Source organism: Zeus faber, assembly GCF_960531495.2.
Source record: "Zeus faber genome assembly, chromosome: 8".
Classification (NCBI taxonomy): Eukaryota; Metazoa; Chordata; class Actinopteri; order Zeiformes; family Zeidae; genus Zeus; species Zeus faber.
Window position 1 is genome coordinate 23,513,385 of NC_137195.1, and position 12,398 is coordinate 23,525,782.

Sequence of the window (12,398 nt, forward strand, 5' to 3'; positions counted from 1 at the left end):
ATTGATGAGTTGATCAGCGGTTTCATAGATCCAGTCCCTCATTTATTTTTAAACTACAGTGACGACACTGGGTCAAAAATGTAGTAGAGTTGAATCGATAACGTTTTGATCGATATGTGCGTCAAAATGTAATGGAGTGAAAGGTGAACGCCTCCGTGGAAGAGACGATGGCATCGAATGATGCAAAAAAACACAAAGTCCGTCTCTAGAGCCAGTGTTTGGTTTGTCCATTCTGGGCTACTGTGTAAGAAACATGGTGGCGCAACATGGCGGCCTCCATGAAGCACACCCTACTATGTTGATAAAAATGGCTCATTCAAAGATAACAAAAACATGATTCTTATTTGCACGAGATTATACACTAATTAAAACATACATATCAATATTATATTCAATATCTGCCAAGTGTGTTCAGCTGTCATGTCATGTCATTGACATATGATTGAATGGGTGAATGTGAGGCGTGTATTGTAAAGTGCTTTGAGTGGTCGCAAGACTGGAAAAGCGCTGTATAAAATGCAGTCCATCTAAGTACAGTGACAAAGTAGTTATGTTACTTTCCAACACTAGCTGGATAATACAGCTCCACTTTGCATTTTTGGCATATATATATATATATATATATATATATATATATATACAGTATATATATATATATATATATATACTGTATATAAAGGACGTATAATGATAAGGATTTTCGTTTTCATCTAACTTTTTAAACATTTTGTTTTCACACGCAACATTAAAAATTCAATTTCAATTACACAATGAAAAACGAATTTGGATGGATATGTTATGTTGTATATTGAAAAAATGAAAGTTGCAAAAAAAACCCAACCCCATCTCAGGAACCTTTAAGGCCGGAACCGTTGTCAGGTCGACGTGTGCGCTCGGCCTGTTCCGAGTGACGGACCGCGCCACATGAGCGTCAGCAACATGGACCCGTAAGGAGGGAGAGCCGCTGCAGATCCGCGCCGCAGCTCGACATGGAGATGTTCGGAAGCGCGTTCGACGACTCCATGTTCGCCGAAGTCAGAGACAAAGTGACCGTCGCTCTCTCACCTTACAAGGCAAAGTTCTGCGAACCGCAGGTAAAGTGTTCTCAAGATGAATGAATGAGAACGGTTGTGCAGATGACGGATCAGCTGGATTGAATTCGCGTGTTGCTGTCTTTGCTCAGTGGTTTTGTGAGAGCGCAGCCCTTGACACAGAGGATTCGTTGGAGAAGCAAAAAGTCTTTAAATTTCGAGGAGATCTGGCTCTGAGACAGGGGAGCTACCAGGTAAGCTTCCAAAAACACGAAGGGGGGACGGACACATCTTATTTTGACAGCCATTTTTGTGATGTTTTGCAGAAAATCCCACTGAAACACTGTTACATCTGTCACATTTGATACATCTTTTTGCGCTACTTTATATTTAGCATATCCACTCCATGTAAACGTCTGTACACATTTTTAATTTGTAATTATAATTTAATTCATTAATATTGTAATTTCCTGGTCCATTTTGAGTTCTTGTTCTGTCGTGTGCTGCTGTGACGCCGAAATGTCCCTCCAGCGATGCGTGAAATATTTATCCAATCGAATATAGTCCGTGTGAATCCGCTCACAACAATATCGAAGCAGTGTTTTATATACTGCAAGTTAGAGCTGTCATTCCATCGGTCCCTTCACCTCCTACGGTGCTCCCTGTGTGCGCTGCAGAATGCGCTGGAGGCCTACAGCAGCTGCCTGGAATGGATCCCTGAAAACAACCTGTCGATCAGAAGGGACGTTCTGGAGGGAATGGCCCGCTCCTACACCCAGCTGGGAGAGAGGGAGAGGGCCCTCGAGACGGCTGACTTACTGGTATGTCGACGACGAGGAGGAGGAGGTCTGGAATCTAAATGCATTCCCGGTTGCTTTGTTAACGCTTGCCTGTACCTCATGGAGTACTGTCATACTGTATACGGTAAAGGTCAACATATACCATTTGTCCGGTCGTGGAGGATTTGGCGGTGAATTCTGTCACCCACTCAATCTCCATTTAATGTAACCTAAATGTGAAATAATGTTCAAATGTATGCACCTGTCTTTATAACCGTCCCTCTCAGAGCAAAGAGTCCTCCAACACCTGCCATTTAATCAACCTCCTGCTGCTTAAGGTAAGCTTCACCCGGAATACATGCACACGAGTAGTAGCACATTTTTTTCACATATGGCAGGGTTGGTTTTTTTTCTGGGTTGCTTATTTTCTATATATAGTTTTTTTTTTTTTTTTTTTTTTGTAATTCATTTTATATATATATTTCATATTTTATTGCGTACAGTTAACTGTTTTTATTGTATTTTTCCATATATTACCATTGTTTTTGTTATTTTGTTCCATTGCTTTATTATAATTTTTGCCGATCTTTTTAAATGTAAGCTGTTGCTGACACTGCAATTTCCAATTTTGAATAAAGTATCTGTCTATCTATGACTCAAACAATAACAAATAATGAAAGCAGTGCAAGTCTTGATACTTGCACACTTCTAAGAATGTGGCTTTGAATATTAATAAGTATATTGTTTACCCACAATGTGATTATTTGCACCTAAAAAAAAAAAAAAGTGTCCTTTATTCAGCAAGTCAATACTTTATCATTGGGGAAAATAAATCAAGCCTTTTAATGATACATTGTCCATTATGTATTCATACAAGTAAAGCATCAAATCTACACAAATATTACACATGTACAATGCTTACTCTTACACACACACACGTTTAGGCTTCACTGTTATTCAACACATTTTATTAGTACAGTGTGGAGGATGTGTGCAACATTTACATTTTAGACCATCACAACTATTAATTATACATTTTGTACTATATTATGTACGATATTATTATTATTATCTTCAAGGAATGATCATTTCATATTATCCAGCTGATTATCACAGTCATAATCCAGGGGTGATCTAGATTGTCAGGTTTTGTTGAGAATATGACATATGAATATGTCTCTCTTGTTGTACGTCAAACATTTTAGTTTATGTTAAGTTAAAAACATTTTTTTTTTTTTAGGTCAGCATCCACCAGAAGTTTGGACCCATAGGATCCAAGATGGCCTCTCTGGAGCAGCTGTGCAGCCTGTTGCCTTTTAACCCCTGGCACTGGTACAACCTGGGACAGAGCTGCCTCCAGCGAATGGAGGCCGACAAACCCCTCAGTATGTTGAGCTCCACTGCATTGTTTTGATGTCTTAACCACTGCAGCGGATTGACATCTTATCCCATTTGCATAATTGAATTATTCTTTCTACAATGAAGAAAGTTCACTAGTATGTGTCTGGTTAAGTGATATCATATCTTGGCAAGTTGTCATCTATTTATTATTGCTTTTCAATTTATTTTTAACAGTAAAATGTTATTTGTGTTACTTTGTCTCTCTCTCCCTCTCTGGTAGCTTATTCGTGAACCCAGTAAACATAGTGGATGGGTTAGCGACAGGCTTCCATCAAAACAAATATAAATGCTCTCGCCTTGGTGGCAGGATCCTGCGCCCCACTCCTGCGTGGCTCAGAAGCGGAGCAGAAGGATGGATGGACGGAGGAGTCGGGCGGAGAGATGGAGGACAGAACCTGGCTGAAGGCCTGCATGTGTTTAGTCCGAACTCGGTATGATTCAGACTTACAACTGTGGGTGGTGTTATCTGGGGGGAGGGGGTCGGGTTTATTTGTTTCTGGAATGCAGAGAAATGTCTAATAGGGATGTGTACTGTTTTTTTGATACCGGTTTCTAAACAATTCACTGTCGTTTTTGACTCAGTTAAAGAAGATGTTGTGCTCTAGAATAAAATGACATTCGACCATCCTTTGAAATAACTAAAAGAAAGAACATTTAATTTTACTGTATGAACCTTGAACCTGAACGAGCGTTCAGACTTAGGACCAGCTCTCTGACCAGTCTGTGTTGTAGGCTCCGTACAATACTGCGGCATCTCAGCGTCAAGCATCTCATCGCCCATCACCCTTTATATACACTATATACTGTATTCTATATACACTATGTACTGTATACACTATATATACATCTCATCACTGTTCTCAGTGTCGTTCCTGCAGTCTCAGTATTCACGACACTAGCGTTCACAATGGCCACGCCCCCTCACCGTGACGTAACATGGGTCCTCACTTATCGACCTGGTCCTGGGAACGGAACTCGGTCGTTAAGTGAGGAGTACCTGTAGGTATTAGTGTCAGTGCAAAACACATCTAATTGGGGGAAAAACCACCTTACAGAACAGTAGTCTATATATAATGGTAAGATTTGGGTATTGGGTGCCTATACTTGGTAATGTTTTTTTTTTTTTTTTTTTTTTATTCTTCCTCCATTGAAGACCTTTCTCTTCCTCTTGTGTGTCCAGACTCCTGTTGATGGCCCTGAAGCAGCAGCAGTCCTCCTTTGTGTTGCAGCGCAGCGAGAACGCCCTCCGGTGGTTGGACAAGGCCCTGCAGCGACTAAACCCCCCAGAGGGTGCGATGTGCTCTCTCACCGAGGTGAGCGCTCACTGGCATAAGGGTTAAACTGGGGGCTCTGCGTGCAGTTTAAGGGGGTCCCTAAAATGCTGGAAAGAGCATGTCATTTAGTCTGAGTTCCACTCTCCATATATTACAAGCAAATTTGCCTTAAGGTCACACTTCGATTGTGAATTTGTTTGACTATCCCGCCTCACTGGATGTAGGTATGTACGCAAGACTTGGGAGGGGTTCTCCTGCCAATCCAGTCCAAATAACCAAGTGAGGGCAGGCAGATATTTTTCAATAATTCAGAAATACCCTACAAAAATTGTCCCTTTTTGACCAAAAAAACCCTTTGACATGTTGAGTAGAATTTGTGGAGTGATGCACTGTAAAATTACATAAATTGACAAACTGTTCCGTTAAGTTGTCTCGTAGAAATTACATTAACCAACAACCACTGTTAACTTCCGGGCTACGGCTACGATTTTACTGTGAAAGTTCCGAGCAGAACGTCCACAGTAAAATTGTTCCTGATATTTTGTTGGATTACACTTCTTCCCATGCGGCAGTTGTGGTCCCTGGGTATCCAGTGCACAAGCATGCATCAGCAGATTTTAATTGTACCACAAAAAGTCATCAACTGTAGCTTTAAAGGATGGAGAGGAGGAAAAGAAAAAAACAATCTAGTTTTTAGATCGGTGTGTTTTTAAAACATCTCCGTCCGTCCAGGTGATGTCGGAGGACCTGGAGAAAATGAGGGAGGAGAACCAGGATGGGGAGAGTCTGGCTGGTCTCTGCGTGCAGAGTTTCGCCGAGCGCTGGTGGAACAAGGTGTTACTCACTCCACAGGCCCACAGACCTCAGAAACAGCCAGAAAAGCTCTAAAGACCCAAAAGACTAAATCGCCGTTGAGTCGTCGACCCCGGGACTCGTGGCCTTGCACAAACGCAAAAAAAAAAAAAAAAAAAAGACTAGCAGATATGCCATAATCCGACTGGAAATACAAAGTGTTGGTCTGTCCGGTCGCTCTAGGGAATGTTTTAATCAATGTATTATTTATGATGGTTAGTTTGGGTGAATGTAAGTAAAAAAAGATTCTATCCATGCTACTGCAGCCTGAAAGTCTCATCTAAAGATCAATCACATTCCTCAGAATTAGCTGAATTGGTGGGAATAAATACTTTTTACCTTCTTAAATCCATTCAAATTATAAAAGCTTTCTGAAAACAAAATCGTTCGTCACAAGCGCGGTGCTTTAGTGTCTTACCCCACCCCCAAAAAAATGCATACCATGAAAATAAATGAAACGTTATCAATTGTGATCCCACTGTTCAGTACTTGGCTAAACCACCTCTTGTAGTTATTAAATGACATGATGTAGGATGTTTTGGAGACTTGGTGGGAAAAAAATCCCACCTTCAATGTATTTTAACTTTAGAATGTAGGAAGTAAATTGGGGAACAGGTTTGGGGGCCGAATACTTTTTCCAAGGTACTGCACGTCCTCATCAGGTGATCTTGTTGAATTGTTTTTCATTTATATTTATTGTAAACTGATTTTTTTTTTTTTTTTATTAAACCCGATTTAAAACATGTTGTCCACCATTTCATTTGGTTCTTGCATGAATGTTCTCACTTGTTTTTATTTTGGGACAATTAAAAATTTTCCTCCCGCTGAATTGCGCTTTAGCCAAAGCCATTGAATGAGACATTGGAGAAATAGACTCCATTTGGTAATTATAAAATTAAAGATCTGTATATTGATGAAAAACTCAAGTAGAATTTTGGCCTCGTAAGTATAATTTGTAGACTCGACTTTTTGGGGTTTTCTTGGGAATTTTTTTGCCATGGGTTCCAATAATGATAAAAATATAGAAAATAAAAAAATAGGGACACCAAAAAATGAACATACTTTACAATATTTCATTCAATCAATTCAAGATTTTACCGAACTATTACCATAGCAATTGTATTAATTTATTTTCTTGAATTACAGCCAAACATCAGCAATGGATCAATATTCTAGCCTTAAAACACATAACCCTAAAAGATAACCAACTTCTATTGGTCAACAGCCCACGTCTCAGCCCCTGCCTCTCCTGCTGCTCAGAGAACCTCATTATATCAGTCCCAACTGCACATCATGCATCATTAGGCTGCCATGGCGATTAGGGTCGCTTGGGCGGGGCACCTCCACTCCAATGAGCACCTTCCACCCGTACACCTTCCACGTCTGTGAGCTACACAGCTTTTGCGATGCTTCTGCAGTGGAACAGTTGTTTCCCGGGGGCGAGGCGGCGGCTTGCCTCACCATCTCTCTCTCACACACACACACACACACACACACACACACACACACACACACACACACACACACACACACACACACACACACACACACACACACACACACACACACACACACACTTTCTCATGGTCGCGTTCACCGCTTGTAGATGTAGAGATATTACTGTACTTTGTCCTATTTCACTAGTTTAGGTGGGGGAAAAAGCCAAGATTCTATGAAAGTATGCATTTTCCGCATTCAATCACACAATTCCTAAGCCCCAGCACTCTATTGACCTGGCTGCACAAACGCTGTAAGTCTAAGAGTAAAGTCCTTCAGGGGAAACCGATTGACCCCTGTGGGAAGTAGAGAAGGATTTGTTCAAACCTTTCAGCAGCTCGGGGTGTGTTTATTTCCTGCCCATCTTTGAGTCGAGGATCGATCCCCTGCGGATCCCCTGTCGGCCAGGCAGGCCGTTGGCCGTACCCAGGGACGCTGTTGTTGTTGCGTTGCTGTCATTTGTCTCCTCTCAAGATGCCCCGCTGCCCTACAAAAAGACCAATTGCGACCCAATGTGGGTTTTACAGGGTTTGTCTGGAGAATCCCGTAGATCCTGTGAGCGTGGCTCTGCGACCGCTGGGTCAAGTCTGGCTGAGACTTGAGGTCCGTTCCCACAACTGGTGGTGGCGACTTCAATTCTGGGGACGTCGCCCTCATCTGCAGCAGCGGAGGGAGGGACTTCTTCTGGGATGGAGCTTGCTGGACGCCGTTTCGCTGGGTCGAACCCTGGTTCACCAGCCAAGGCCTCTGGGTCCACGCCTGGGTATAGAAACTCTGACCGCCTGCCCTTGTTTGGACTTGCTGGGCGCAAAGGAGATTTATCTTGGATGCCAAGGCGTGGGATCCGTTCCGCCGTTCTCTCAGCGTCCTTGGGCTGAAGGCCATTCCGGAACCCATCTCCGCCCTGCCGCCTTCATTTCTCCCTTGAAGGAATCCGCCCCCGGAGTCCGTGGTCGGTCTGAGACACACAGGATTCAAGCGAGTGTTAAAGGTCGGGCGACTGTGGAGAGTCCGTGTCCTGTTTTCGATTATTTCCTGTTGGTACGTTTGAGGGGCGGTCTGGTGGAGAGAACCCACCGGCAGGGTGTCAAACTCACGAAGATGCCCGGCCCAGTTCTCTCTCGTGCCGACAGAAGCGTTGGTGGGACTGTACGTGGCTTTGGCTGGACAAAGACGCTGCAGATTCCCCAACCTCAGTTGAGTCTTCCATTGGGTGTACTGTGCGCAAACGTTGCGCCTCATGTCCTCCGCCCCGTCACTGCGCTCTGTGTTGGACTTTATATCACATTCATCGTTGGGGACTTGGATTCCGGTCGGTGACATTGGACGCATTTGGCTGTTGGGTTTTGGAGTCTCGGTCCGACGCTGGATAGACCGACCGATCCCTGGCTCGGCAAGAGGCTGGGCACTCGCAGACCGGCCACAGTCCAACTCTGCTCCAACCGATTCGGAAGTCGGATGGACCCTGCTCGGAGCTTCGTCCTCTTCTTGTTTGGCCGGGCTTGGTCTCCCTTTTATTTGGGAGAGGTTGCTTTGGGGGAAGTGGTGGGCTGGCGAGGGGCGGAAAACGGGGACCGGTTCGGAGTCGGTGTAGAGTCTCCAAAACTCGCGGCGGAAGGGCTTCACCGTTTCACCCTTGAGGAGGACCAGGAGACTTCTGTGGACCTGCCAGGACAGCCAGGTGAAACTGAAGAGACACAGACACAGACAGAATGGGTCTTACCTGTGGTGAGGAAATAGAAGATGTTAAAAACTCAAGCCACAGTGTGGATCGATCGATCACACACGCCCGTACGGCTTCGGCTCAATGTATTTACCTGTAAGAGCCGGTCAACACCTCGGTCCAGTCGGCCATGATGAAGCTCTCGAGCATCTGACCGCTGAGCTTCCTGCCCGTCTTGGCGCAGTAGGTCTGTCCAGCCGCACTGCGTACGGACAGTTTCTACGCAGAGAGAAAAGAGAGACGGAGACACGTTTCTCAGAAGTCAGACGGTGTCGGAGAAAGGCAATCAGGCCAAAGTTAAGGTTCATGGTGAGACGCAACAGAAGAGGGGAGATTTCACCCTGTGACGTTTTGTCGAATTTGATCGACCAGTTCCACACGATAAGTAAACTGGAGTAGCACTTTCACACAACTGTAGAATAGAATTCTAACAAATGATGACATAAGACAAGTTGAAGTGAGTATTTTGGCTCCTCCCATGATTCTGGCCCCTCCTCAGAGTGATCCCAGATTTTGGATAAAAAAATGAAAACCGCCAAACTATGGCCCCCAGGATGGAGACGACGGACCCACAGGAAAGTGTTTGCTGTCGATGTTGTGCTCCTGACACATGTCGAGGAACAGGTCCAGGTTGCGATGGTCCAACAGCAGGTGGACGGACACGTTCCTCTTCCGACTGGCCTCCAGAACATCACACAACAGCTCCACATCGCTGAACGCGTCCACCGCTACGGCCAGCGCCTGTCGAGACAGGCAGACTAGATCTGTGCTGTCCATCACATCACAATGAAAGTAGACAGGATCTATCTGAAGGTATTAAAGAGTCACCTTTAAGAGCTTTTAAACACTTATGGACTCATCATCTTGGCCTTAGAAATGTTAGAACATCATAGAAAACACAGGACGCACCCTTTGAGCCTTCCGGATGAACTCTCTGACCAGGTCCTTCATGCTGCCTTTCCTCTCGTCAGACTGGAAGAAGACCTCTGCACTGGACTCGCCCAGGGTAACATTATCCCATTTCACACCTGGGATGGAAAAAATAAAAAATAAAAATCAACAAAACCCAAGTTCATCATAACACCTGTTCTCATCACAGGGGAAATCACCGACACAGAGGAATTTTAACCTAATCATGCGTTTCTGTGGAAGAATTTTCCAAGAAATTCATTGAAATTATTACATTTGTAATTTATTCCTTAAAACAAACAAACAAAGAATATTAAAAGACTATTAAAAACAGATTCTGATTTATTTCGAGCACTGTATGGAGGGAATAAATGTATATTATTTTAAATATTCCTACATAATTAAATTCTGAAATACACTCACAAATATGTTAAAATAATGAAATTATAAAATGTAAAAGTAAAATAAATACATTATTCAATTAACAGTCAAACATTAAATGATCATTTAAATATGAGCTTTTATTGTAGAGGTTGAGTATATTTATTTTGGTGCTGATTGTTTATGTGTCATGGAGTGAAAACTACCAGCAGAAATCTCAATAAATACATCTCATTCACAAATGTTTTTTGTTTTGGATTTTTTTGATAAAGCTGCATGGTACCGTCGATGGCGCCACAATTCAGGCCCTGTGACGAGGCGTCGCTGCATGTGGACACTGCGCGGCGCCGCGTCCTGAAGGAACGGATCTCTTCATCCTCTTTATACACTTCATCACCAGCAGGGCAAGTTTCGTCTGTTTGGAGAAGCAGGACAGTGATTGAGAGGTAAAAACAAAACAAAGTTGTCACGAGGCATTAGCAACAGCCACAGCTATAACATGATCACCGTCTCATGTGTAAATAAAATAAATCAATCAATCAAATGTAATCTAATTATAATCATAATTTCATATAATGTAATTACATCTAAAAATCTGTTATTTTGTCTCACTGCTTAAAAACCGTAAAACTGTATTTTCTATTTACTATTACAATGGGGTTCTGGGACCCCCAAGGGGCCCTTCAAGAGGTTCCAGGGGGTCCCCATCAAAATGATTGCTACTTAAACTTCATGACTTCATTTACGAGACGTTAACACCATGAGGAAATGTAAAATAATCATTGTTTTGGTCATAGTTTCCTCTACTATAGTATAGACACTAAATCATATCCAACAATAAAAATCTTCTCAGATCGGGGTCCCAGAGACTAAGTCTAATCAAATGGGGGCCAGCGGCCAGATGTGTATCAAATTGAGGCTCCTTGATTTGGGGGTTGAGAATCACTGTCCTAGAAGCAAAACATATCCATACTTAAACACACACACAAACCTGTGTTTCTCTCTCTTTTATTGGTAAGGACATAGCGCTTCTCTTGGTCCGACAGGAAGTCCACTTCCCCCTCGTCGCTCAGCGCCCGAAGGTATCCCTCCGTCCCGTCGTTGATCAGGCCGTCCACGGCGAGTCGCTGGCTCTCGCTGTGGCTCAGGTCCGGATTCGGGTTTGGGTCGTGCGCGGCCGCACCCCAGCGGGTACGCAGGACGCAAAGCTCTCGGACCCTCTGCCTCACCTTGCCCACCGGCTTGGACGTCCGGTACCACAGCGCGGAGAGGCCGCAGCTGGTGTCCATGGCCGACTCCGCTGGACCCTGGTGGAGGGCAAGCATGTGCACAGTGCAGAACAATGAAAGGTCCCCTGAAGAGCCCGAGTGACTGTTCAGTGACTTCCTCCAAAGGAAGCAGGAAAAATGCTTCAGCTCCCGAGAGGAAAAGAGACCTATTGTGCTCAGGGTCAGTTCTTGTTCTGGAAAGGTTAGAGGGACGGTTTTGTCGACTCCTGAATGGTCTCCTAGGCCAAGCTACCCGCAACAAAGAAAAATACTGCCCAAAAAACAATATCTGGAGCTCTCCAGATATCATCTGTGTATTATTTGCTATCTGTCTGAAAAAGAGAAAAGAAAAAAGAGACTTCTTGGATTCCTTCAGTGGGTGGAGAGAGATGAGTGTCACAGGTGATGAGAAGGGAGCGCTCACCTGGAAAATATGGCGTGCAGTTTAGAGTTACGTAACGAAGCTGTAATTAAGGAGACCAGAGTAATTCAAGTCTACGTATTTACAGTATGGAAAAAAAAAAAAAAAAAAAAATTCCAGGAACCAATTTAATATAAAGTCAGGTTTGGGAAAAGTACCATCAATGGGTCTTACCTGTGGTGAGGAAATTGAAGATGTTAAAAAGTCAAGCCACAGTGTTGATCTATTTATTCAGGGGGAAGGTGTTGGTAAACAAGAGGAGAGGTGTTTGCACACCACACACACACGCACGCACACACACGCACACACACGCACACACACACACACACCTTTTTAAGTGTGTTTTGGTTTTGTCGAGGCCTCGTGATCTGAGCCGCCGTGTGCCTGTGTGGGTTTCTTTTTTTTTTTTTTTTTTTTTTTTTTTTAGGAGACGACCTGAGACGACCCCCCCACCTACCCCACCTGCCCCAGCATGCCCCACCCACTCCCCCAGGCGGACAAATAGAGAAGGAGTGGTAGTAGTAACAGCAGTAGTAGCAGCAGCAGCAGCAGTAGTTATAGTAGTAGTAGTAGTAGTAGAAGCAGCAGCAGTAGTAATAGCAGCAGCAGTAGTAGTAGCAGCATTAGTAGTAGCAGCAGCAGTAGTAGTAATGGTCGCAATAGTAGAAGTAATAGCAGCAGCAGCAGTAGTAGTAATAGTAGCAGTAGTAGTAATAACAGCAGCAGCAGTAGTAGTAGTAGCAGCATTAGTAGCAGCAGCAGCAGTTGCAGCATTAGTATTATAGTAGTAGTAGTAGCAGTAGCAGCAGTAGTAGCAGCAGCAGCAGTAGTAGCAGCCGTAGTAGCAGTAGTATTAGTAGTA

General features: G+C 43.8%; 2 protein-coding genes across 2 annotated transcripts; one reads left to right on the top strand and one right to left on the bottom strand.

Annotated features, from left to right (window-relative positions):
• The first annotated feature begins 958 nt into the window (after positions 1-958).
• On the top strand, positions 959-6,084 carry cUnh8orf76 (chromosome Un C8orf76 homolog). The gene is made up of 8 exons (XM_080006057.1): positions 959-1,094; positions 1,184-1,285; positions 1,709-1,852; positions 2,098-2,148; positions 3,051-3,195; positions 3,519-3,642; positions 4,392-4,524; positions 5,218-6,084. The coding sequence occupies exons 1-8, from the start codon at positions 990-992 to the stop codon at positions 5,371-5,373; spliced, it is 960 nt and encodes a 319-aa protein (XP_079862183.1). The 5' UTR covers positions 959-989; the 3' UTR covers positions 5,374-6,084.
• A 166-nt stretch (positions 6,085-6,250) lies between these two features.
• LOC307234223 (uncharacterized protein) lies at positions 6,251-11,188 on the bottom strand. The gene is made up of 6 exons (XM_080005835.1): positions 10,839-11,188; positions 10,131-10,262; positions 9,467-9,585; positions 9,131-9,298; positions 8,652-8,776; positions 6,251-8,521 (listed from the first exon to the last, which is right to left on the bottom strand). The coding sequence occupies exons 1-6, from the start codon at positions 11,170-11,172 to the stop codon at positions 7,165-7,167; spliced, it is 2,235 nt and encodes a 744-aa protein (XP_079861961.1). The 5' UTR covers positions 11,173-11,188; the 3' UTR covers positions 6,251-7,164.
• Positions 11,189-12,398: the final 1,210 nt, after the last annotated feature.